A 25912-nucleotide genomic window follows, 5' to 3' on the forward strand; every position below is an offset into this window, starting at 1 on the left:
TGTCCAATAACGTCTCCAGATCAGAGAGTGAGAGCGGGCAAGTGGTTTGGATTAAATCTGTCACTTCTTGCTGCTTTGGACAGAGCCTGTAGATTAAACCCTTGTGCTGTTCAATAAGCTGGGGTATCAGATGTGTCGGTTGGGTTTTTATCATTTGATTTATTTTTTTTATCCGTTTGGAGATCTGTCTTTTCTATTTAAGTTTCCCCAAGAGAGCTGAGTTGCTTGATGCATCGACCAAAGAGAAGTTCCCCGGCTGACTTGGGACAGCCAGTCCCCTCGTTTTTCTGATCACAAAAAAAAAAAAAAAAAAGGAAAAAAAAAAGAAAAAAATCGAAGAAGAAAAATTTTGACTGTAACTGTAACTCAGAAACTAAGATTACCTAAATGGAGAGAAATGAATTTTGATGCACAGGCTGTGCTAGAAATCTGTTAATCAGCATTCAGTTTTTCAAAACTTCAATTTGTGTATCATCATCACGAAAATTAATAAATTCAAGGTGGGAGATCCTTTCCTGAAAGGGAAGGACAGAAATACGAGTCTTGCTGTGGGGCCTACCCAGCGCAGTTCTGCCATTCCGAGAAGTAATACGTCAGGAGTGTCACAGCAGACGTTCCCAGGAAGAAACCTTTGAGGGGCAGCATGACACACTTGATTGGCTAAAGCAGCTTCAGCTGGACAGCCTGCTGCCGGGATGGGTAATTCTAAGTTGTGTTCAAGTTGCTGAGTTCCTTTCAGCATGTAGTAAAGATGTAACGTGCCGATGTCGTTTGGGAACAGGAGGCATTACGTGTCACCAGCAGTGGGCACGTAGGGAACAAAACAGTATCTTACGAGGTCCTCCACATCTGCCTTTCATTTTGTCCTTGGTTTGCCAGCTGGAGCTTTCAGGAGGTGAGGAAGGAGGCTGTCCCAGTGAATAGTTCAGGTGTTGCAGGGTATTTGTGATGCAGTGCTTGTAAAATTTACCTGCCCGCATCTCCTGTTACAGGCAGCCCCCCGCGGGCCCTGTGAGATGGGGAGCTGCTGCCCGGGGTTAGGCCCAAGGTGCCCTGTCAGGCCCAGGGCCGCCCTTCCCCTTCCCCTCGCCCTGCCCTTCCCTCCCGCTCCTCAGCCCTTGCTCAGGCCTTTTGGGCCGTCTGGCCGTCCATCTGGCCGTCTGTCCATCCATCCGGCCGTCTGGCCGTCCATCTGGCCCTGTGTCCCTCCATCCCACCGCCCTGCCCCGTCCCTGCCGTCTCCCTAGGGAAGCAAAGAGTCCCTGGGCTGCCTTCAGGGGGGAGGTTCTGCTCAGGAAATTAAAGCTTCCCCCTTAACGGGCGCCTTGCGAGTTATTTTGAGTTCCAACCTTCTGCCTTCCTTTCGTAGCAGTGCCTCTGAGGGGTGCGCTGTAAGGTAGCCGTCATCTGGTGCGCTGCTCCTGCGTTTCCCAAAGGAACTGCCTTCGGGATCTGACTAACTCTGGATGCACGCGGTTGTCACCTTAATTTCTCCGTTAGTTTGCTGAAAACAACCCGCTTGGGTGACCTTTGTGTTTGTTTCTTCAAACTTGGATCGAGGAGGTCTCTGTTTCCTTATGTTGATGTTCACGACGAAAGTGCAGAAGGGATGCTTACTGTTGCCCGGGTCAGTCCTGTTGCCAGGATGGGAATGTTTAGCCTACCGGCCCTCTGGTGCTGTTAGGCTGCACTCGGAGTGTGAGCTCTGGGCCTTATTTGGAAAAGACTGCGTTATTTGAGTGTACAAACCCGAGATATTCTGCGGATAGGTGATTCTCAAACCACGTCAGAACCACCGCTGTGACGTGTGCTGGAGTCGGACGCGCGTTTGACTGATCAGGCGGAGCAGGTGAATTGAATTTGTTGCTGGATGGCGAGGTGTTCTGGGGGAAGAGCTAGTCTAAGGAAAACTTCCTCTTACTGCCCCTTCCCATCTCAAATGGCCACTGCCTGGGGAAATTGCTTCTTTATGACATTAACTACAACGTTACAGTGAGGATGAGGAATCATCATTACTCCCATAGTTATTTGCTGCCAGGCCGCAGCGTTGATTTCAGAGATTTAAAAAAAAAAAAAACAGGAAAAAGAAAGGAAGTATGTATTCTTTCACATACTCTCTTTTCCCTGAGAGTAAATGTTGTAGCTTCAGCAGTACCCTTCCTCTGGAAACGATTCCCAGTGCCTGCTCAGACACTGGGGAGTAAAATGACAGAACAATGGAGGAGAGCCACCCGATATAAAGAAAGGAAAAAAGGGGTTATGGATGAAGGGAAAGCAACTACATAAAAAATTGGTGCTATCTAAAAATTGGTTAACGGTTTGGGACCTGCAGGTGCTGCCTACACGTGCGTGTGTTGCAGTCGTGCCTGTTGCCACTGCGCAAAATGGAGAGAGCTTCTTTGTCGAATGCAGCACGTTAAAGAATGCGCCATCCCTCGTGTGGGACTTCTTCCCCATTGATCTGTGGTTTACCTGAAGGTTTACCATAACCTACATAAGTTTCAAAAGCAAGCAAGCAACCAACCAAAAAACAACACCAACATTAAAGAGTGGCAAGGCAGATGCTCATCTGGGGACTCTGACTCATCGGTGACATCACCAAGCAAAGCATTGTGAGCGCTTCGGGTCGGGGCTGCTGTGGCGAGCCTCACAGCCGGGAGGGAGAGCGGGTACGGTTTGCCTCTGGCGGGTCTGTGTCAGCCCTCTGCCCTGGTGGCTTCGTTAGCAGTGAGAGTTTGACTGCTGTGTTCCCAGCTTTCGCTTCTGCACCGACCGTGTGGCAGAGCCCGCAAGCTGCTTCCTCAGCTGGAAGAGGAAGAGGAGTGACCTCAACTGTGCCGAGGTAAAGCAGAACCGTTGAAAAGATTTGTCAAAGATGCGGCTGGTACCAGCGCAGCCGCTGCAGCTGCAGCAGGTCCTGGAGCATTGGAGAAGATAGAGAGGGGTTTCTTCGTGAAAAGAATGCTGTGAAAGTGTTTTCACGCCAGAAATTAGGAGAAGCGCCTCTGTTGTTTGGATATCCTCTATTGACCTGGCACACGGGCATTACAGCATACCTGGCACACTCTTTGTATTGTTTGTAAAAGAAAAAAAAAAAAAAATTGTTTTAGGGCAGGCCAAAAACCTGCCTTGGCACTTCCACATCGCAGCAGTGCTTGCAGGCCGTGCATCCTGGATGCCAGGCAAGGATCTAAATCCGATGGTGCTGTTGGTAACGTGAAGTTCAGGAAGCACTTCTGGTTTTTTCTGCTCTTCCATGTGAATTTTTGCCCTGTGAAGGTGGTGTACTGAGCTCTTTTCTTACCAACAAATAGGTTTAAAAGCAGTTACAGCAAGGATGAGCTGTGTTAGCAGGAGGCTGTTCTGTGCTTTGACCATGGGAAGATGAATGGTTTACCTATGCACCGTTAAATATAATTTGACACCTAGCACACAACACTTGCATCCTGTGGGGTGCTTTAACAAGCAGGTAAATCAGCGGAGACTGTTTTGCAGCAAGGCTGATGCTGGGTGATTAAAAAGCAGGGTCACAACAAGGAGTTTATGCTGTTCTTTCTTGCTTGTCATCCGACTGTCCGCTTACACTGTTCTAAAAATAAAAAACCACCGAAACGGGGTAAGCATCTTTAATACCTTTATTATAAATGGAAGGCACAAAACAGGCCAGCAACAGAGACTGTCCAAGAGAAAGACTTTGCGCTTTATAAACAAACAAGAAATTACCCTTAGGTAGGTGTGATAATCCTTCCCTAATGCATTTTTTGGAGTGCAAAAATATTTTGTTCCCTTCTTGCTCTTCTCTCCAGGACAAAGGCAGAATAGCCAACTGGAAAGTTAGACCAGGGAGGTCAGTTTGTTCCGTACTGAGAAAGACAAGCCTGTAAAACAAACTAGGCAGGTTTTCTTTGGACTAGTTATCTTCCTTCAGCAAAGGCAAAGTTTATGACACTTGTTGGCATGTATTTCCAGACCCCCAGCTACCGTGACTGTAGTGCATCTGTAATTCTTTTGTACAAAAAGAGTTCAAAATCTCGTAACGCAAAAACTTTACTAGCACCCTGGAGAAAAAAGAAATCTAAAAATCTTGCCAACTTCTATTACAGACCTGCTGAGTGCACCAGAGTTACTCATTTTTATTCAGGCTTTCAGGGGCTAGTTCAGTTGGTTTCTGTTCAGCACTTGGATCGCCATATTGGCAGATGTCAGTTTAAAAAAAAAAAAAAAAAGCTTTGGAGATCTTTTTTAAAATGAGACTGCTTTTTATGGCATTTAGGGCTGTGAGGTATCCTTGGTTTTTGCTTTCTTCCCATTCCTTAGACCAGATCCATTCATATCCTGAACAGCGTTCTGGGTCTGTTCAGGAAAATGGAAGGCAACAAGCAAAATGATGAGCTCCTTGGGCATTCAAAAGAGCTCAGTCTGGAAAAGATTTCAAGTCCAACTTCCATGCTAAGGAGCACCAGTAATTTTTAGAAGTAGATGCAGAGGAATCTGCATGGCACTAAGTGTGTTTCTGAAGGTGCTAAAGGTCAGAAGTGACGATTCCTCTCAATACTAAAGAAGAGAAGGAAACCTTGCACTTAACTACTGTTTTTATTCCCTTTGTCAAGCAGTCAAAACCAACAACTAATACGGGAACCCAACTTTTCCCCTCTTTACTTTAGATTTGGGAAAATTCCCTGCCAAAATAATACTTCCTGGAAAATTCACTAGTGTTTGTGTGAGTAAAAGGTTCCAACCTTTTATTATTAATTTGTAAGAACTATTTCATCCGCTTTTGTCCAGAAGAGTCCGAAATAATTTGCACAGAAATGTGCAGCATTTTAATGAAAGGCTTCAGAATCACTCTAATTTGAACTTTATCTGGTCTGGTTGCAGGTTTTATGACATTTAGTGTCTTAAAAAAAAAATCAAAATATCTGACTTCACATCAGAAAAAAAAAACCTGCTTGTGGCTAAATAAAATCTGTTGCAGCTCTGGTCATTGAAAAATCATTGGCTGTTAAATTGGACCTAAGTCATCTTTTCTAACCTTTCATGATCTTGCAGCAATGGATGATGATGGATATATGGATTAGGGAACAGCACGTGATGGCAAACCTGTGGTATTTGCTACAGCGCAGAAAGAAAACAAATTGCTTCCAAAAAATCAAACTAATTCAAAATTCTTGGTATCATGCAGCCATGCCACTGGCAAAGTGAGCATTGCCCTGCCTCTCAAAGCTTGCTGTATCCTTGATCTGCTGTCTTCCTGCTGTTAATTGATTGCAAGTCTACGTGTCTGATCAGGGCTACGAGTTGTTCTCGATATGGATACCATACGACATATACTGTGCACGCTTGTGTGTATAGATATGTTTATCCTGTATGCATGTACATATTTGATCTGGATAGGCTGGAGCGATGGGCTGAGGTCAACTGTATGAAGTTCAACAAGGCCAAGTGCCGGGTCCTGCACCTGGGGCGCAACAACCCCAAGCAGAGCTACAGGCTGGGAGATGAGTGGCTGGAAAGCTGCCTGGCCGAGAAGGACCTGGGAGTGTTGGTTGACAGTCGGCTGAATATGAGCCAGCAGTGTGCCCAGGTGGCCAAGAAGGCCAACAGCATCCTGGCCTGTATAAGAAGCAGTGTGGCCAGCAGGTCTAGGGAAGTGATTGTGCCCCTGTACTCGGCTCTGGTGAGGCCGCACCTTGAGTACTGTGTTCAGTTTTGGGCCCCTCGCTACAGGAAGGACATGGACGTGCTCGAGCGAGTCCAGAGAAGGGCGACCAAGCTGGTGAGGGGTCTGGAGAACAAGTCTTACGAGGAGCGGCTGAGGGAGCTGGGCTTGTTCAGCCTGGAGAAGAGGAGGCTCAGGGGCGACCTCATCGCTCTCTACAGTTACCTTAAAGGAGGCTGTAAAGAGGTGGGGGTTGGTCTGTTCTCCTACGTGCCTGGTGACAGGACGAGGGGGAATGGGCAAAAGTTGCGACAGGGGAGTTTTAGGTTGGATGTTAGGAAGTACTTCTTTACCGAAAGGGTTATTAAGCATTGGAACGGGCTGCCCAGGGAGGTGGTGGAGTCACCATCCCTGGAGGTCTTTAAAAGACGTTTAGATGTAGAGCTTAGCGATATGGTTTAGTGGAGTACTTAGTGTTAGGTCGGAGGTTGGACTCGATGATCTTGAGGTCTCTTCCAACCTAGAAATCCGTGATACTGTGTGATACATACGTATGCATATTTGTGTGCTGGCCCCCAGATCACTCATGGTATAAAGCATTGGCCTCGAAGGCATACTCATCAAAATATTTGGTAGATCCTCCATTTTTTTCTAGTTCCCTCAAAATGAGAGAGTTTTTACGCGCTCTCTGTGTCAAAAAGGCAAAACTTCTGATTTCCACTGTCGCTCTCGCTAACTTTCTATCACTCACTCCTCGTGTGTGTGTCTAAACACATATGTGTGTATGCGTATGCACATTTGTGTATTTCTGTGCACTGGTGTGTTTTTTGCTGTACAGGTAATAAAGACGGGGAAAGGTTTTAGTGTTTTCTTAATAGGTGAAGAAATCTTGAAGACCAGAGATTGGAACATACTGAATTTTGAATTAAAAAAAAAAAAAAAAGTCAAATTTTCTGGCTGTGGAAGATGGAGCCTCATTTTTGCAGCCACTTTGAATCACGAGTTCATCTCTAAATGCACTGGGTTTTTTTGTTTTTGTTTTGTTTTGTGTTTTTTTTTTTTTGGTTTTTATTTTTTGAAGAGCTAACTAACCCTGGCTGTCTCCAGTCTGAGAGAGTGTTCAGATGGACTTGCTTCCTCCATTAGTTATAAGCTGTTTAAAAGCACATCCTATGTTTGAATTGTGGATGAGAGGCTCCCTTGGCAAAGTGAGGAGGCAAATTCTTCCTACCCCTTTATCATTAATTCACGGATTCAGTGTTGGTTCGGCCTCCAGGAGAAGTTAACTGGAAGTCTTTGAAGATCGATAACTTTGCTGAGGTTGTCCAGGTAGGTGAACTCGAAGACCCACAGTGACTGGAACGTGCTATTTAATGCGTCATACTGCGTTCTGTAGAAGTTACTCGTAGCCATAGTTGATCATTGCCTTGCATGTATGATCAGGTGGTTTTTGAAGAAGTGACTCCATTTTCAGGCTTCCGGATGTGCTCCAAGGCATATTATTGAGGACGTGGAAGAGAACACTTGCTGACAAAGCTCCTGGCAGCTTTACAGAACTTTAGTTTAATATTGTGTTAGTTCCCGTAACAGCTGATTTCAAGGCATTGCTCTCCTCAAGAGACTAATTTGATGAACAGAAGAAAGCTGGAAAAATGCTTGTTACTCATTATTTTTCACTTGTTGGTACTTTCTTTAGGGTTACTTTTAAAAAGAAGATTTCACTGATCACAAGCCAGTGGAAGACTTTCAGCCCAAGCAAGGGTGAAGACAGCTCTCTCCAAGAGCAGAGGAAGTCCCTGTGGAGAGAACCCGAGCTTGTTATCAGAACTTGTCGGCATGTCTAAACAAGGAGACGATTGCTACTTCTATTTCTATTCTACCTGTACCAAGGTATGGCTGGGTTTCTTTTGCTTTGCTTTGCTTTGTTTTTTTTTTTTTTTTTTTTTTTTTTTTTCATTTTTTTCAGGAAGGGGTAGAGTAGGAGGAGGAGGCACACTGGTCTTTGGTTAACGTGATAACCAGATAGATTCTGAATTCAATCGTGGCAACCTGAGGCAGTAGCATGGACGTTTTTGAGGCTGTACTATATTTTCCTTGTTGGTTTCCTTTTGGTTACAGGGAGACAACTGTTCCTTCCGCCACTGTGAAGCTGCTCTGGGGAACGAGACAGTCTGCACGCTGTGGCAGGAGGGTCGTTGTTTCAGGAATGTCTGCCGATTCAGACACATGGAAATCGATGTGAGTGCCTAAAGATGTGTTCTCAAAATAAATCAACAAAAGCATTTTTCAGTGCTGTAGGTGTGCTGATTGTGCTTTTGCAGGACAGAGTCCTTTGCTTTGGAATTACACTGGTTTCTGTTAGCAGGGGAGGGGGTGGGAGGAAGGAGAGGGAAATAAAATCAATGCCTTAGGTATGTCTTAGCAAGATTTTCTTTTATTAGACGCCGACAGTATTTTCTCAACAGATGCAGAATAACCGCTAACTAGACTGCTAAAAGCTGCTGGAGCAGGGGGGTAATAAACAGGCTGTACTAGCCTCCTGAGAGCAGGCTTGATAATGATCTATCAGGTCTCTTGTGTCCCGGAGTCCTTCAGATAATGCTGTTCTAGCTGCCTGGGCTAGGAAGCAGTGGGGAAAGTTAAAGGTGCAGAAGAACGAAGTCTCCGAGAAGTAGTTCTGGATAGAGTTAACGTAGGCAATTTAAGATGTTCTTTTTCCCTCTGAATAATCCTAGTATAATCCTAGGTGTATTAGTTTAACCCACCCTAAACTGATGTCTGAGAGTGCCTGTCTTCTCAAACTGAATGATGACAAGGCTAAACGTGCATAGTGGTTACAGCTTCTGCAAACTTTGTGAATATGCCCGGAAATACTATACTTCCGTGATAAACTGACCTTTGGAATGATGTTTCAGCACTGTATTGTGACAGCCCTATCGCTGTCGTGACCTGGAACTGTGCATCTCTTTGCAAACCTTAGGTGCATGTTATCACGAGCTTGTCTTTCTTTCTGTCTTCAGAAAAAGCGCGCTGAGATTCCCTGCTACTGGGAGAAGCAGCCAGTGGGCTGTCAGAAAGCCAACTGTGCTTTTCATCACGCAAAGGGACGTTACATCGATGGCGTCTTCTTACCACCAAGCAAGAGTGAGTTTAGGTCCTTTTTCTTTAAGTATTGAAGAATTAATTTTGCATATTACTTAGTGGGTGCCAATAGTGTAGGAGACATCAGGTAACCGTTCATTTGTGAGTGCAGGAAAAGGTCTGCAGTCCTAGGTGGTCAGCTAAACCGAGTGTACTGCTGCTGTACTGCTGGTATTTGTTTTCTGCTTTCATGCTCAGCTTCTCTCTGCTTTGTGTGATATTTGCCTTGCAGTTTGCTTTCTGTTGTTTCGTCTTCTGCTGGGTGGTAGGGAGATGTGTTGTTGTTTGAAGGCAAGTCATTGTTCACGGTGTAAACAGTGGCGGGATGGGCAAAAGGAGATGCTGCATTCATTGCCTGTGCAGGTTATCTGCCTTAGCTACCATCTTCGTGCATTGTGGTCAAAGTTTTAAACTGCCATATTACTGATGATCCTCCTCTTCCTCTAGCTACACTGCCAAGTCCGCCTGAGTCCGCGGACGATGATTTGAAAGTGGCTCAGATGTCACTGCAGCAAAACAAACTTTCTGTCCAGTCCAATCCCTCTCCATAGCTAAGGCGGGTGATGAAAGTGGAAAACTCGGAAAATGTCCCAAGCCCTACACACCCTCCAGTTGTAATCAATGCTGCAGATGATGATGAAGATGATGATGGTGAGCATGGTTTGGTTCTTGGAAGGAATTTGTGCTGTAAATGATTGTGTAAGTCTTTGGTTCTTGGAAGGAATTTGTGCTGTAAATGATTGTGTAAGTCTTTGGTTCTTGGAAGGAATTTGTGCTGTAAATGAATGTATAAATCACAGATGACTAGCGATAGGGCAGGCAGTCCGCTCAGGTCACTGGTGGCTTTGTCTGGCAGTCAGTGGACAGAACCTGAAATGTTGGAGGAAAGCTTAGAACCACTCTTGGCTTTAGCTGGTCTGTTGTGTAAAGCTCTATGTGAAACTAGGAAGGAAATTCCTTTTTTTTTGTCTGAAGAGTAATATGTTGTGTAGTAGTTAAAGCTGCAGAGAGAATCTAGAGTCCTAGATGTGTTGTCCTAGGGTAGTCTACTTACGAGTTCATCAGGTCAGTGTAGCTGTATTAAAAAAAAAAAAAAAAAACAACTTTTTTATAGGAACCATGGACTGAAGTGTCATTGCATGAGCTACATAATCACGAACAATCTGGCCTATGCATAACTGAATAGATTTTTCCCCTTCAGACCAGCTTTCTGCGGAAGGAGAAGAAACTAAAACTCCCGTCCAGCAACCAGCTGAGGAAGGCCAAAATGGATTACGGATGATTTCCACTCGGAAAGCCAGTGCTACTACTGCTAAACAAGGTATTCCAGCACCTGTAGTAGGATAAATCGGAAGGAGAACTTGACAATTAACTCAAAAGCAATGTGGCGTAAAAACACAACAGAATGTAGGGGTGCTGAATGGACTCGGTTATTTCCATGATCTCATTTCTCCCTGATACCATCATGTGCCCATTGGGTCAGAAAGTTGAACTCCTTTTCTTTCCTTTTGGAGAACAAAACAGGGTCACAGCATGGAGTTTAAATGGCTGCACGTGCAGCCTGGCAACCACTGTTGAAAGCCATATCTAACGATAGAGGGATCTAATATCACGTAAATGGATTAAAATTAAAACTACAGTTTTTACCCTGAAGGGTGAAAGGAGGGGCAAAATGCCATTGATTCTATGGTTGTTTCACTTGTGAGGAGTGTTGACAGGCTTTATTCTAAATACTTCTGAAAGTTCCTGAGCACTAAGAAGCCTGAGGATCTGTGGTCCTCAGTGAGTGCCTCTAAGCCTTAGTCTCATTAACTGTTTTCTGTTTTCAGAGGACGGTCTGAATTTTGGAATAAAAACACTTGAAGAAATCAAATTGCAGAAAATGAAGGAAAAAACTAAGAGACACGGTGGTGAGTTAATATTCCCTGCTTCCTTACCCGGTTCACCTTCATCCTGTGTGATGATTTTTCTTTCAAAAAAAAACTCTTCCAGTAATACCGGGTAGCTGGCTATGCTTTGGTGAATCCAACTATTTTGCCAAAGAAGTGAAATTTGATTGGCTTCAGAATGGCAGGTGATGGTGGCTGGGAGCTGCTTGAGGGATAGACTTCCATGTTTAGCTGGGGGCATCGAGCAACCTGATTCTCAGCCAGCTGGTATTCTAGATGGGAATTCCAAGGGCAACCAGAGGCAAATTAGTCACCTCTCTTATTTGCATGCTCTGGTCACTGTATGTTTGACAGTAATGAATAATTAAAGTTTTTTGCTCTTCGTGATAGTTTTTTCTGTTTGGTAAACTTCCTTATGTTTTGCTTGCTCTGAGCAGAAGGTCCTTCAAGATCTTCTCTTCCTCCCGTCGATTCTATGATTTTTCCTGCTCCGGAAAAGGAAAATGTCCGGACAGTGGTGAGAACTGTGACACTGTCTACAGAGGAAGGTAATAATTCATGCTTTTGTTTTGATTTCATTACTCCTAAACTGGAAGGTTAAGCAAGAAGGAAGGCAATTCACCCCTGTTAGCCTCCTGGTGCTGCCGCCTTCTGTTCAAAACATGCTTTTATGCTGAAAGTCCCTGGTTGTACTGGAAAGCTTTGGTGCTCAGGTTAAGTGCAGTAGCAGGAGAAAGAAAAAAATGTGTCAGTATGCAAATAGGGGGATAACTGAAAAACAGGAGAGTAACGAGAAGAAAGAGCTCTAGAGGACAGTGCTATGTAAGAAGCAATTTCTGAAGCTTTAAAGAGGCTGACAGTGGCACGTGTGGACAGTAGTGCGATAGGAGTCTGTGTATAAATTATATTGTTTAGAGTTGTGCAAATTCCTTTGAAAGGGAAAGAAGTGAAGAAGTACTTCTACTCATAGACATTCACCTTAGAAAGGAATATTTCTCAGCATTTGTACCTAATAATATTCTGCTTGCTTATGCAGCTGTGTTCTGCACAAAGTATAGCTGTCAAGCAGACTCAGATTCATTCTCGACTACATTCAGCTGGAATTTGAGGCAAACACTGAGACTATGGATACTTTTTCTAAGTTAATTATAGTTGAAATGTGAGTTTGTGTGGTTTAGCTGTCAAAACAGTGCCTTGCTGGTTTTTTTTTGGACATGGGCTAACAGTATACTATTTCTATTGGCTACTGGTTTCTATGAAATAGAAAAATTTTACTTTTGTTTTAGGGGAGGAACCTGTGGTTCGACTAGATCTTGCTGAGAAACAAGGAAAACGGAAAGCCTCCGTGGGTAAGAACTTTTTATGAGCTGTTATTTAGGTGCCGCCTTCTCTATATGACTGCATTGAAGAGTATTTTTGACGTATGAGAGGAAAATGCATTGCAGTGGAGATCTGTGTTGACTGCAGAAATGGCAAAAAAACCATTTAGCAGCTGAAAGGCAATTTTATGAAAATATGCTTGAAAAATAGAAGCTTGTGGTTGACTGTTCTCAAATCTTCCTGCAAAGAAATGTTCTTAAAATATTCCTTGTTTTCTCTGTCTGAAGCTGATGTAAGCGCCCTTCCGGTGAAGCGCAGCCTTGCTGAAAGGCTGGGGAAGAAGGTGGAGGTTCCGGGAAATGCTGACAAAGCACCAAAGAGAGGTACAGCTACTAAACAGGCATCTGGATGTGATTCACGGGTTTTGTATTTAGGCTTTCTGTTTGTCCTTTTCCTGCGATGTTTCTTTTTGCATGTTGGCTGAGGTCTTAATCACCGGGATTCAAAGTTACCTTTCCTGCCTTGTTTTCGAATGTGAACACAAAGTTGACGTTTATGCAGCCTCCCTAATTTGGTCTTTTTCTGTTTTGCAGTTCAAGTTCCCAAGTCTGTGAAGGAGAGGCTAGGATTACCTTCTCAACGGACTAGTGCTGCGAAAGGTAACAACTGGCTATTAAATATACTTTCTCCTTCTTCCTTTCCGTGAACTTAGACCGTTTTCATACAGCCCTAAAAAGGAATTCAAATGAAAACAAAGAACTGATTCCTCTTGCTTGAGTGCTGAAGCTCTTCTGACAGCCACTATCAGAAATCTGCCTCTAGGTGTGTGTTTATTTTCCGCTTGTGCCTTGTCAAGGTTTTAAGCTGCTTCTGTGAACCATCATATACAATTAGAATAGAGCCACTGCCGGGAGCAGGAATTTGAAATGCAGTCTGAAAAAGTAATCAAGTAAACTAGCATTTCTGTGTAGCAACTCTCTCTGGATAGGGCTGGTCTTCAAAATACAACAAGTGGCTCAGAGGAGGAGGAGAATGTTAGGCTATTGTCCTAAGATGCGTTATTGGGAACGCTCAGGCTTAGTTTTCCTTAGTACTGTGACAAATTTTGGAGACTTAAACTATTGTTGGACTCTCTTTAAATGTTGGTGCTTCTCATTTCTTGATGATGACAGGGAAGGCTGCTAAGCCAAAGGGAGAGATCCATGTGAAAACACTGGAGGAAATCCGTCGTGAGAGAGCTCTTCAGAGACGAGAATGTCAAGCCAAAGCCCAGGCTGAATGGCATGGTAAAACCAAAGATCCCAGCGCAGGGGCAAAAATTGAGGGTGAGCCCAAGAAGCAGAGCGTGCTCACTCTTTCCGGGCCCAGCAAAGTGCAGTCGAAGGAGCCGGCAGGTAAAGCCAAGCCAGAAGGAGAAGTGCGTGTTAAAACCCTGGAAGAAATAAAGCGCGAGAAAGCTCTGCGGATGCAGCAGAGTGGAGGAAATGTGCCAGCTCCCCCAGCACAACCTGGACCTGCCCCAGCCGGGCAGAAATCGTTATGGAACACAAAGCTATCAGGTAATAAGATGCTTTAATACCTGCCCCGGTGAGGTGCTTCCCATATTGAGCAAGTTCCGTTTGCTCAGGATCTGCTTTGCTTTTTCCTTCAATGCAGAGGATAAAAGAGTTTAAGGCTACAAAGTTCAAAGGCAAAGAAGGGCCAGAACATGCAACCATGTCTGTTTTCGTTAATTACGTGATGGTATTCTGTATTTCCCACTAGAAAATTAACACATTGAGGGGCTTTTTAGTCTAATTTTGGTATTCTGTTTTTTTCTGCCATCTGTTTACGGTATGAAGTCCTCCCTGCGTTGAGTTCAAGTTCACCTTCCTCTTTGGCATGTGTTGCTTAACTTGACACGTGTATGTGTTTGTAAAGCATGCATCAGCGTCTTAATGTGGGGGGCCAGTTTCTGTCAAAAATGACAGAGGATCAAAGGCCTCGTTGTTAAGATTATATCAACTTTGTAAAATGAGATTGTGTGAGGGAGATAAGGAGGGCTTAAAGGCTGCATGCACTGCACATTGTAGCCTTTCTCTCTGTCTCATGGGACACGAGGAAATAAACACACAAAGAAAACAAGTACCCAGCCTTCTTTCGTTTCTTCTCCTGCCAGCCAGATGTTAGGTCAGGAATGGGAGACTAGAATATGACTCTACAAATTTGGATTTTGTAGAACAACTTAATAGATTTTGTGGGACATCACTGCAGGGGAGAGGAAGCTGGTACAACAGTTGCATACACTCTCTTGTCTTACTATACCTGCTGCTTTTCCTTTCCTAGAGGGAGCAAGACTTTAAATACAAAAGCTGTCAACATTTGTGAATCTTACTAGACTTCATACAACGTCTTAGAGTATTGCTTGCACTTGGGATCGCTCTGTGTCTGAGTTTCCCTCGTCCTGGATTATGATTTACTGTAGCTATTCAGTTCCTTTGTTCCTTTGTATGGATTGTTGGTAGACGGAGTTTACTATGTGGAAGGTATTGCTGAGAATCCAGGCAATGGCAGTGTACTTCTGCTGGCCAAATACAGTTAACTGTGTAGACGGGCCGTGGAAATGAGGAAGAGAACGTGGATTTTTCATGAGGCAGAGCAAGACTGTATCAGTTCTCTCTTCCTTTTACTCTAGCCAACTTTAACATGTTTGCGAAGCCTTGGGATGGGAAAGTCGCTTCCCCCAAGAAGAAGGCACTGAAACGTAAGGCACCTGGCAGTTTTCCCTCTGCTGTAGCAGCTGTGAAGCCACGGACTGCCTCTGACGCTGACACAATGGGACCTCCAGCCAAAAAAGCAGCTATGGTAAGGACAGGGGCTAATGCAGAAATGGATCCCTTGTAAAATTTACACCCTCCTCTAGGAGAAAAGATGGAAAACTCAAAAGTTCTACAGGCTTTCTGTTTCCTTTTAAATCCAGTAGCTGCCTACAGAATTCTTGTAGTACCCTTCCATATTTATTAGATTAATGGCACTATTTACTTAGTCCTCTGTGATTCTGTGATTTCTCTGGTGTGGAGGATTTTGTCCATTAATGCTGTGTTCTTAAAAGACACAAGATCATTAGTAACCTCCAAGTGAATATTAACTTTCTTCAGGAGCACCTTGGTTTTGTATTTTGGCTAAGGCTCCGCAATGCCAGAGGAGAAGCAGCATGGAGGAAAAAGCTAGTAAGGAATCTTTTACCCATGAGTCCTAAATACTGTTTTGCTGCTTTCTAGGCTGTTCCAGCCACGCTGGAGCACGTCCCAGCCACCAGACTTGAAGAAAATCCCCAAAACAGGTGATGACCACAACTTGTTCTTTTTCTCAATCGGTGTATATCCCCAGTGAAACATAAGTTCTGTCACACGTGGGGAAAAAAGGAGGGTTCTGAGATAATTAAAGCCCAAATCCATCAGAGGAATAAGTCACGTGAAATGACTTTCTAGCAGCTAGCAGGAATGCTTAATTAGACTTACTTTCTTTAAATGCTGCAAGTCGGTACAGCTTTCCAGTGACTTCTTGCTCTGTCTGAATACCTAAATGAGGATGAGGTGAAGTTCTCCTACTTCCTCGTGAGGTGATAAATGATGAGTAGTGTCCTCTGCCTTTTGGTCCTCAAGAATGCCACCCGAACAAACATACAAGGTGACAAGAGTGCAGGGAGAGCAGAGGGAAGTGATGGCTGCAGATCAGCTTCCTGTAGTGGGGAGCAAACTCTGCTGAGTGTGCCGTGGGAAAAATGACTAACTTAGCAAACAGATATTTGCAGATGGAGACTTCTTACCATTTTTACAGGAAAATTAAGCAAGGTGGCAAAGTGCCTCTTGCTACAACAATTGAACCATCTTTGCTAGACTCCAGGTGCTCTGGCTTCACAGAGAAACCCCCAAACTGAAAAATGTACCTGCTAATATATTGGGCTCTAAATGTAGCCCTGGGTTAATTGAATAACAATCCCTGGGTAAGATTGAAGTGCAGGAGGGGTTGGCTACGGTTTTAAGAGCCGGTTTGCAGAAAAGGGATTTCCCGTTAAGAAATGGCATATACTGATTGTTCTCTTCCTTGCTCTGCCAAGACCTGAAGCACATCTTGGAAGCCAGGCAGAATCTGTGGAGCCAATGGAGTTCTCAAGCTCGACTTCAGCTTCTTCCCAGCTAGAAGAAGCAAGGACACGCCGGCTGAGTTCCACAGGCAACGCGCCCGTATCTGTAGACGAGGATTTAGAGACGCTACTTTGGGAACTCTCAGACGGCATACTGGAAGCCGAGCTCGACTTGGACCCAGGGAAGGATGAGGATGACCTCCTCCTTGAGCTTTCCAAGATGATTGATGATTGAACTGCATAGTCCTATGGTATATTAAAAAAAAAAAAAACAAAAAAAAAATACAACTCTTCTTCTTGTTGGATACCCCGAGGTGATCCTTTTTCGAACTGAGGCTTTGCAATGAGACTTAAAGCACAGTTGGAACTGGTAGAAATTGGCAGGATCTGCACTCAGTTGTCCTAAGTTTCCCTGCTGGTCAGAGTTAAGGTCTTGTGCATGGTTCCGTAACTATAGGTGGCTACCTTTGATATCAAGAGGACAAAGCACTTGTTTCTTTTGGCACAGAAAGATGTCCATCGGCACGCTGCGGTGGCTGTGAATTGACGTAGTGATGGAGCGATGCTCTGAAGGCTTAAACGGAAAGCTTCTTCCTTCCCCCCCCGCCTTGGCACAGCTCGATGTTGGGCACATTGTGAAGCCTGGGTGTTCTGATTTCTCGGACAGTTGATACCCAAATCCCGGAGTTACTATGTCAACTCTTGACTTTTATTTGTGTATGCCATTGTTTTGACTGTAATCTTTTCAGATGATGAAGCTGTAGGGGCGGGAGGGAGCAGAATAATTATTCTAGCGTTGTGGACCAAACATGCTGCCAGGAGTGGTGGTGGTGGGGTCAGCCCACCCGGCCTTACTTTCAATTATCAGGGATGATAAAATGGTGTGAAAAGCAGCAGCTCTGCGATACGGCTACGCTACCCCCACTCCCTTCTCTTGTGCTGTACCAAAGTTCCCCCAAGCTTTGGTTGGTGCTTTTTGCTGGTGACAGTAGGACTCCAGGGCGAGTAGTCGGGACTCTCCTGCAGTAACTGGGTCAATTAAGGGTTGGTTTAAGTGCCTCCTGGTTTTTAAAATTGCTCCCCTGAGCTGCTGGCTCTGCTGCCTGCTACAGCAAATGTTCGGGTGCCATCAGCGTCGCACTTGGGCGTGGGCACTGACCCTGCGGAGGAGAGCTGAGGCTCGCGTGTATTGTGTACCCTGCCGCCAGTGATCGTTTTCCCCTAGCAGATCTATTTTGAATTATTTCCCTAAATTTTAGAGGAACTTTAGGCTCTTTGTGCTATGATTTGTGAAGCTGTAGGGGCCCTCAGGCATTTGCTGCTGGCAGAGGAAAACCGCTTGTCGAATTTGTTGTAAATACTTTCTGTTTGGACAACAACGCCTGTGTGTGTGTGTGTGTGTGCGCGCGTGCGTGCTTTGACGACCCCCTGCGACGCCCCAGCTCCGCGAGGGAAGCTTTGAAGCGGCTCTGGGAAAACCTCTGCGGAAGAAACTGCTGCTGGCGACTTGCGGAAAACGGACTCCACAATCAGTGAGATTGTAAAGTAGGTATGTTTATTCAGCGCTGGGCAGCACGGGAGGTCGTGGGCATGAAGATTGATGACTCTTCCTCGTCACCGCTAGTTGACCTCTTGTCTTTGCACAGACTCAGTTGCTCCTTGGCTCTTGTCCACCTGCAGGACCAGTTTCTCCCAGTTTCTTAAGATAGGCTCGCTCTCTTATTAGGAGACTGACCTGGGTAAGGGGGCCCAAGGCTTCTTGCTTTAGTTAATTGGCACAATGCACCATAGTTAGCAAAGACAATTAGTAGCATCCTAGTTTAATGCCGTCAGCGCTCTATCTCTACTTGATAAGATTCTCCTAACTCCCTCTCTCACTGGAGCCCACGCAGCCCTCTGTCCTGCCGAAGGACTTCACGGGGACTTCTGCCGGCTCCGGGTGCCCGCACACAGACAGAAATGGCTTTGAGAGAAAACAATCAGGAGGAGGAGAGCTCAGAGACTGCGGCCGGCTTCGGCCACCTTCCCCTCGCTTTCCCTCTCCGTGTTCAAACCGAGCACTGTTCTGCCGTCAACCTTCGCTGCCTCTGCCCGCGGCGCTGGGCTTTCGCGTGTGCCATTGCTCCTCTACATATTTTATCCTTCCTTTTGTAAGGAATGGTCCAGCAATTCGTGTCACTAAGGGATTTGAAGGGTTAACATTGAGGCCCGGGTCTAGGTGATAAGAGAACAAAGGGGTTTTTAGGGAAAAGTGCTGACTACTGCAGGGGATGTTGCTAGAGTTTCTGAAATCCGGCGCAGAGGCTCCCAAACGAGGAGGAAGGGGGAGCTGAAGGACAATTGAAGGACAAAAGCCTGGGAGGAAGACAACCAGCATTCAGCCCGAGCAAGCCCCGAGAGACCACCAGAGACTGATACGCAGGCGCCCCTGGGAGGGGTTTCGGATTCCGGAAACCAATTCTAATAACCCTGCCTCTTCTCGAAGTAGTAATGAATATGTATTAGCCTGGGAGCATCAAAACCAGCCGCCTTACGTAACAGGTGTGCGTCCTGGGGGAGCAGAGACTCCCGGCGCACCCAGCGCTGCTTGCTTGCCTCTTTTCGTTTAATAAATTGTAAACTTTGATTGTAATCCTATTTGGGACTCAGCCATTTATAACACTTTTTATATTTGTATTTTATTTAAGGCTGTCTTGCCCCCCTCCCCCCCCCAGCCTCGCTGCTCGCCAATAAAGCTGGCGCAGGGGCTAAGGGATTTGAAGGGCCTGCTTGTATACCTAAGGGATTTGAGGGCCTGCTTGTACACCTTTGGGGACTGCCTCTTTTGGGGGGGGGGGGGGTGTTAGGAGCTGCTTGTATACTTTTTTAGGCATTCCTCTGAGAGGGGATTGGGAGCTTCGTGTATACTGGGGGGGGAGGGCCTCCCTCGAGGTGGAAGGGGGGGGGTTGGAGCGTTTCTACACTGTAGGGGCCTGCCTGTACACTTTTGGGGCCTGCCTTGGAGGGGTTGGGAACTGCTTGTACACCTTTGGGGCCTGCGTCTGCATGGGGTGGGGCGGGGGGGGGGGGGGGGTTGGAGCTGGTTTTAACCTTTCGGGCTTGCATCTGGAGGGGTTGGGGCCTGCCTTTGGGGGGGTGGTTGTGAGCTGCTTGTATACTGTAGGGGCCTGCTTGTACACCTTTGGGCCTGCATCTGGGGGGGGTGGGAGCTGCTTGTACACTGTTAGGGCCTGCCTTGGGGGAGGGGTTGGGGCATGTGCCTTGGGGGGGTGGGGTTGGGAGCTGCTTCTACGCTGTAGGGGTCTGGGTCTGTTTGTACACCTTTGGGGCGTGCCTCTGGGGAGGATGGGGAGTTGCTTGTACACCTTTGGGGCCTGTGTCTGGGGGGGGTTGGGGCCTGTGCCGGGGGGGGGTTGGGAGCTGCTTGTACACTCTAGGGCCCTCTGGCAGGCTTTGGGGCCTCCCTTTGAGGGGGGCAGTTGGGAGCTGGTTGTACACCTTTGGGGCCTGAGTCTGGGGTGTGGGGGCTGGGGCTGAGGCCTGGGGCCTGCATCTGGGTGGTGGTGGTGGGGGGTCCAGTTCATGGGGGGGGTGGGTTGGGAGCTGCTTGTGGACAGTTGGGGTCTGCATCCGGGTGTGGCTGGGGCCTGCTTGTAGACTTCTACAGCCTGTGTCTGGTGTTTGGGGGCTTTTCTGTAGTGTTTGGGGATTGCATTTTGGCTTTGGGATGTGTCTAGAGCTTCTGGGGCCTAGCTGTAGTGCTTGGGGCCTGCGTCTGGGGCTTTTCTGTAGCATTTTGGTAGCGTGTTTGTGATTTGGGGTCTGTATCCAGGGTTTTGCCTTTTTTGTAGTTTTCAGCTTTGTGTCTGTTTCTTTGTTGGTTGCCTGGGGTTTGGGGTTTGGATCATTAGTCAGTGTCATTAGCGTCGGGGGGTTGATATGAAGGGTTAGGGTTGTGGTTAGAGTTGTTAGGGTTAAAGAGAATAAGGATTTTAGGGTAAGGGGATCAAGGTTGTGGGAATAAAAATGTTTTTGCACAGAGTTACATCGTTTAGAGGGAAGGAAGGTGGTATTGATATATGCTTGCAGTGATAAGAAAGCTTAACAGACAACCTTGTAAAATGCAGACAACCAGAATCCTTAGAGCAATTGGGTGGAAATCACGGTGTAAGAAACATTACCACCTCAAAGAGGAAAACAGTCAAGAAAAAAATAAAATTGACTAGTAACAGGCCAGCAGCTGTGTATTTTCTGTGAAGCACTGGATAGATTGTGAACATGGATTACCCAGTCAATGGGGAAACTGGGGAGGGTCCTGGTCACCGAGAAGGAAAAAAAAATTATATAAACTGTGTTATGGAACTAGTAGGTGGCTTGTGGGACGCCTGCCATTGCAATCGTGAATAAAAATGCTACCTCACTGAGATACTTGCCTGAGCCTATGGTATTGGTTACAGAGTGTTTCTAATAAGGTGTTAGGGTGTTAAGGTTTCAGGGCTAAGGCACTAGGGTTGGGTTTCAGGGTTAGGGTTTCCAGGGTTTAGGGTTAGGATTTTAAGGTTGTTAGGGTTGGAGTTATAAGGGTTAGGGTTTGGGGGTTAGTGTGTTAAGGTTTTAAAGTATTTTGTGGTTTTAGTGTTGATAGGGTTTTTAGGGGTAGGGTCTTAGGGTTTTAGTTATGGTCAGGTATTTAGGGTTAGGGTTTTAAGGTCTTATTTTTTTTTTTTTAAGGTTAGGGTCTCCAGCGTTAGGGCTTTGAGAATCTTTACGTTTTGGGTTAGGGTTTAGAGGGTCTTAATTTTTAGGGTTAGGGCTTTTAGGCGTAGGTCTAGTGTGGTAAATTTTATCGGGTTAGGACTGTAAGGGTTTTTAGGATTAGGGTTTCTAGGGTTTTTTGGGGTAGGGGTTAGGGTTAGATCCGTGGGAGCCGTAGTGTTAGGGGTCAGGGTTCTTAGGGCTAAGGCCCAATATTAGGGTGGAAGGCCAAACTAAGGGGGGAGCCCCCCCCAAAATTGAAGGGTCGAAGCCCCAATTTAGGGGAAGAAACGTCAAAATTGTGGGGTCCCCCAAAATTGGGCGGAAGAGCTCTTAATATTGGGGGAAACCCAAAAAAGGAGGGTGGGGGACTCTAAAATTGGGGGGACCCCCCAAATTGGTTGTGTCCCCCCCCAAATTGGTTGTGTCCCCCCCAAAATTGGTTGTGTCCCCCCCAATTAGGGGAGGAACCCCCAAAATTGGGTGGGCGAACCCCCATATTGGGGGGGCAGAACACTTAAATGGAAGTGTGAAATTCCAGAATTGAATGTGGACCCCCCAGAACAGTCTTCAGGGGTTTAGTGTGGTAAATTTTATCGGGTTAGGGCTGTAAGGGTTTTTAGGGTTAGGGTTTCTAGGGTTTGTTGGGGTAGGGGTTAGGCTTAGATCCGTGGTTGCCATAGCGTTAGGGGTCAAGGTTCTTAGGGGTTAGGCCTAATATTAGGGCGGAAGGCCAAAATAAGAGGGTGGGAGCCCCCCCCAAAATTGAAGGGTTGAAGCCCCAAGTTAGGGGAAGGAACGTCAAAATTGTGGGGTCCCCCAAAATTGGGCGGAAGAACTTTTAATATTAGGGGGGAACCCAAAAAAGGAGGGTGGGGGACTCTACAATCGGTTGTGTCCCCCCCAAATTAGGGGAGGAACCCCCAAAATTGGGTGGGTGAACCCCCAAATTGGGGGGAAGAAGACTTAAATGGAAGTGTGAAATTCCAGAATTGAATGTGGACCCCCCCCAGACCTGGGGAGGAATCCCCAAACTTGGGGGGGACCCCCAAAATTGGGGTTAAAGCCCCAGATCCCGGGGAGCTAAGCCCCAAATTAAGGGAAGGAACCTCAAACATGTGGTGAGAACCCCAACATTGGGGGAAAGAACCTTAATATTAGGGTGGCAGGCCAAGAAAGGATGGTGGGGGCCTCCAAAATTGTGGGGGGCTTGGAACTGGGGGGAATCCCCAAAATGGAGGGGGAACCCCAAAAGTGGGGGGGGGGCGAAGCACCAAATTAGGGGAAGGAACCCCAAAATTGCGGGGAAGAACTCTGAAATGGAGAGCTGAAAACCCGAAATTGAGGGGAAACCCCCCAAAACGGCGGGAAAACCCTCCATAAACACGAAACCGGTAATGTAACAGAGCAAAAAATGGCGTCCTACGGCACGCTGCGAGGCTCAATTTTCTGGGGAGTGCTGGGAAATGTAGTTCTTGGCCACCGGGTTTCCGGGAGTCCATATTGTTTTCCCAGAGCATGCCGGGAGATGTAGTTCTCGGACACTGGGCTTCCGGGAGGCCATGTTGGTTTCCCATCTTTGCTAGACTCCGGGTGCTCTGGCTTCACAGAGAAACCCCCAAACTGAAAAATGTACCTGCTAATATATTGGGCTCTAAATGTAGCTCTGGGTTAATTGAATAACAATCCCTGGGTAAGATTGAAGTGCAGGAGGGGTTGGCTACGGTTTTAAGAGCCGGTTTGCAGAAAAGGGATTTCCCGTTAAGAAATGGCATATACTGATTGTTCTCTTCCTTGCTCTGCCAAGACCTGAAGCACATCTTGGAAGCCAGGCAGAATCCGTGCAGCCAATGGAGTTATCAAGCTCGACTTCAGCTTCTTCCCAGCTAGAAGAAGCAAGGACACGCCGGCTGAGTTCCACAGGCAACGCGCCCGTATCTGTAGACGAGGATTTAGAGATGCTACTTTGGGAACTCTCAGACGGCATACTGGAAGCCGAGCTCGACTTGGACCCAGGGAAGGATGAGGATGACCTCCTCCTTGAGCTTTCCAAGATGATTGATGATTGAACTGCATAGTCCTATGGTATATTAAAAAAAACAAACAAACAAAAAAAAAATACAACTCTTCTTCTTGTTGGATACCCCGAGGTGATCCTTTTTCGAACTGAGGCTTTGCAATGAGACTTAAAGCACAGTTGGAACTGGTAGAAATTGGCAGGATCTGCACTCAGTTGTCCTAAGTTTTCCTGCTGGTCAGAGTTAAGGTCTTGTGCATGGTTCCGTAACTATAGGTGGCTACCTTTGATATCAAGAGGACAAAGCACTTGTTTCTTTTGGCACAGAAAGATGTCCATCGGCACGCTGCGGTGGCTGTGAATTGACGTAGTGATGGAGCGATGCTCTGAAGGCTTAAACGGAAAGCTTCTTCCTTTCCCCCCGCCTTGGCACAGCTCGATGTTGGGCACATTGTGAAGCCTGGGTGTTCTGATTTCTCGGACAGTTGATACCCAAATCCCGGAGTTACTATGTCAACTCTTGACTTTTATTTGTGTATGCCATTGTTTTGACTGTAATCTTTTCAGATGATGAAGCTGTAGGGGCGGGAGGGAGCAGAATAATTATTCTAGCGTTGTGGACCAAACATGCTGCCAGGAGTGGTGGTGGTGGGGTCAGCCCACCCGGCCTTACTTTCAATTATCAGGGATGATAAAATGGTGTGAAAAGCAGCAGCTCTGTGATACGGCTACGCTACCCCCACTCCCTTCTCTTGTGCTGTACCAAAGTTCCCCCAAGCTTTGGTTGGTGCTTTTTGCTGGTGACAGTAGGACTCCAGGGCGAGTAGTCGGGACTCTCCTGCAGTAACTGGGTCAATTAAGGGTTGGTTTAAGTGCCTCCTGGTTTTTAAAATTGCTCCCCTGAGCTGCTGGCTCTGCTGCCTGCTACAGCAAATGTTCGGGTGCCATCAGCGTCGCACTTGGGCGTGGGCACTGACCCTGCGGAGGAGAGCTGAGGCTCGGGTGTATTGTGTACCCTGCCGCCAGTGATCGTTTTCCCCTAGCAGATCTATTTTGAATTATTTCCCTAAATTTTAGAGGAACTTTAGGCTCTTTGTGCTATGATTTGTGAAGCTGTAGGGGCCCTCAGGCATTTGCTGCTGGCAGAGGAAAACCGCTTGTCGAATTTGTTGTAAATACTTTCTGTTTGGACAACAACGCCTGTGTGTGTGTGTGTGTGTGTGTGCGCGTGCGTGCTTTGATGACCCCCTGCGACGCCCCAGCTCCGCGAGGGAAGCTTTGAAGCGGCTCTGGGAAAACCTCTGCGGAAGAAACTGCTGCTGGTGACTTGCGGAAAACGGACTCCACAATCAGTGAGATTGTAAAGTAGGTATGTTTATTCAGCGCTGGGCAGCACGGGAGGTCGTGGGCATGAAGATTGATGACTCTTCCTCGTCACCGCTAGTTGACCTCTTGTCTTTGCACAGACTCAGTTGCTCCTTGGCTCTTGTCCACCTGCAGGACCAGTTTCTCCCAGTTTCTTAAGATAGGCTCGCTCTCTTATTAGGAGACTGACCTGGGTAAGGGGGCCCAAGGCTTCTTGCTTTAGTTAATTGGCACAATGCACCATAGTTAGCAAAGACAATTAGTAGCATCCTAGTTTAATGCCGTCAGCGCTCTATCTCTACTTGATAAGATTCTCCTAACTCCCTCTCTCACTGGAGCCCACGCAGCCCTCTGTCCTGCCGAAGGACTTCACGGGGACTTCTGCCGGCTCCGGGTGCCCGCACACAGACAGAAATGGCTTTGAGAGAAAACAATCAGGAGGAGGAGAGCTCAGAGACTGCGGCCGGCTTCGGCCACCTTCCCCTCGCTTTCCCTCTCCGTGTTCAAACCGAGCACTGTTCTGCCGTCAACCTTCGCTGCCTCTGCCCGCGGCGCTGGGCTTTCGCGTGTGCCATTGCTCCTCTACATATTTTATCCTTCCTTTTGTAAGGAATGGTCCAGCAATTCGTGTCACTAAGGGATTTGAAGGGTTAACATTGAGGCCCGGGTCTAGGTGATAAGAGAACAAAGGGGTTTTTAGGGAAAAGTGCTGACTACTGCAGGGGATGTTGCTAGAGTTTCTGAAATCCGGCGCAGGGTCTCCCAAACCAGGAGGAAGGGGGAGCTGAAGGACAATTGAAGGACAAAAGCCTGGGAGGAAGACAACCAGCATTCAGCCCGAGCAAGCCCCGAGAGACCACCAGAGACTGATACGCAGGCGCCCCTGGGAGGGGTTTCGGATTCCGGAAACCAATTCTAATAACCCTGCCTCTTCTCGAAGTAGTAATGAATATGTATTAGCCTGGGAGCATCAAAACCAGCCGCCTTACGTAACAGGTGTGCGTCCTGGGGGAGCAGAGACTCCCGGCGCACCCAGCGCTGCTTGCTTGCCTCTTTTCGTTTAATAAATTGTAAACTTTGATTGTAATCCTATTTGGGACTCAGCCATTTATAACACTTTTTATATTTGTATTTTATTTAAGGCTGTCTTGCCCCCCTCCCCCCCCCAGCCTCGCTGCTTGCCAATAAAGCTGGCGCAGGGGCTAAGGGATTTGAAGGGCCTGCTTGTATACCTAAGGGATTTGAGGGCCTGCTTGTACACCTTTGGGGACTGCCTCTTTTGGGGGGGGGGGGGGGGTGTTAGGAGCTGCTTGTATACTTTTTTAGGCATTCCTCTGAGAGGGGGTTGGGAGCTTCGTGTATACTGGGGGGGGAGGGCCTCCCTCGAGGTGGAAGGGGGGGGGGTGGAGCGTTTCTACACTGTAGGGGCCTGCCTGTACACTTTTGGGGCCTGCCTTGGAGGGGTTGGGAACTGCTTGTACACCTTTGGGGCCTGCGTCTGCGCGGGGTGGGGCGGGGGGGGGGGTTGGAGCTGGTTTTAACCTTTCGGGCTTGCATCTGGAGGGGTTGGGGCCTGCCTTTGGGGGGGTGGTTGTGAGCTGCTTGTATACTGTAGGGGCCTGCTTGTACACCTTTGGGCC

The 25912-nt window shown here is 46.9% G+C and overlaps 2 protein-coding genes across 2 annotated transcripts; both read left to right on the forward strand.

The window, feature by feature from the left end:
• The first annotated feature begins 7389 nt into the window (after window positions 1-7389).
• Window positions 7390-9760, forward strand: LOC310891757 (zinc finger CCCH domain-containing protein 11A-like). The gene is made up of 3 exons (XM_083853989.1): window positions 7390-7549; window positions 8680-8803; window positions 9248-9760. Exons 1-3 carry the CDS (start codon window positions 7496-7498, stop codon window positions 9349-9351), a joined length of 282 nt encoding a protein of 93 aa, XP_083710115.1. The 5' UTR covers window positions 7390-7495; the 3' UTR covers window positions 9352-9760.
• Window positions 9761-11450: 1690 nt separating this feature from the next.
• LOC310891752 (zinc finger CCCH domain-containing protein 11A-like) lies at window positions 11451-15335 on the forward strand (the record flags this gene model as incomplete). Its single annotated transcript, XM_083853985.1, has 5 exons — window positions 11451-12392; window positions 12603-12668; window positions 13182-13568; window positions 14684-14853; window positions 15270-15335. Exons 1-5 carry the CDS (start codon window positions 12197-12199, stop codon window positions 15333-15335), a joined length of 885 nt encoding a protein of 294 aa, XP_083710111.1. The 5' UTR covers window positions 11451-12196.
• Window positions 15336-25912: the final 10577 nt, after the last annotated feature.

This window comes from Anser anser (assembly GCF_964211835.1).
Source record: "Anser anser genome assembly, contig: HAP1_SCAFFOLD_90, whole genome shotgun sequence".
NCBI classification, from domain to species: domain Eukaryota; kingdom Metazoa; phylum Chordata; class Aves; order Anseriformes; family Anatidae; genus Anser; species Anser anser.

Excerpts from the sequence above, each read along its gene's own strand:
- LOC310891757 (XM_083853989.1), top strand. The coding sequence starts at position 7,496 with ATGTCTAAACAAGGAGACGATTGCTACTTCTATTTCTATTCTACCTGT. Across the intron at positions 7,550-8,679 it reads TCTATTCTACCTGTACCAAG|AAAAAGCGCGCTGAGATTCC; the intron begins GTATGGCTGGGT and ends TTCTGTCTTCAG. Across the intron at positions 8,804-9,247 it reads CTTCTTACCACCAAGCAAGA|CTACACTGCCAAGTCCGCCT; the intron begins GTGAGTTTAGGT and ends CTCTTCCTCTAG.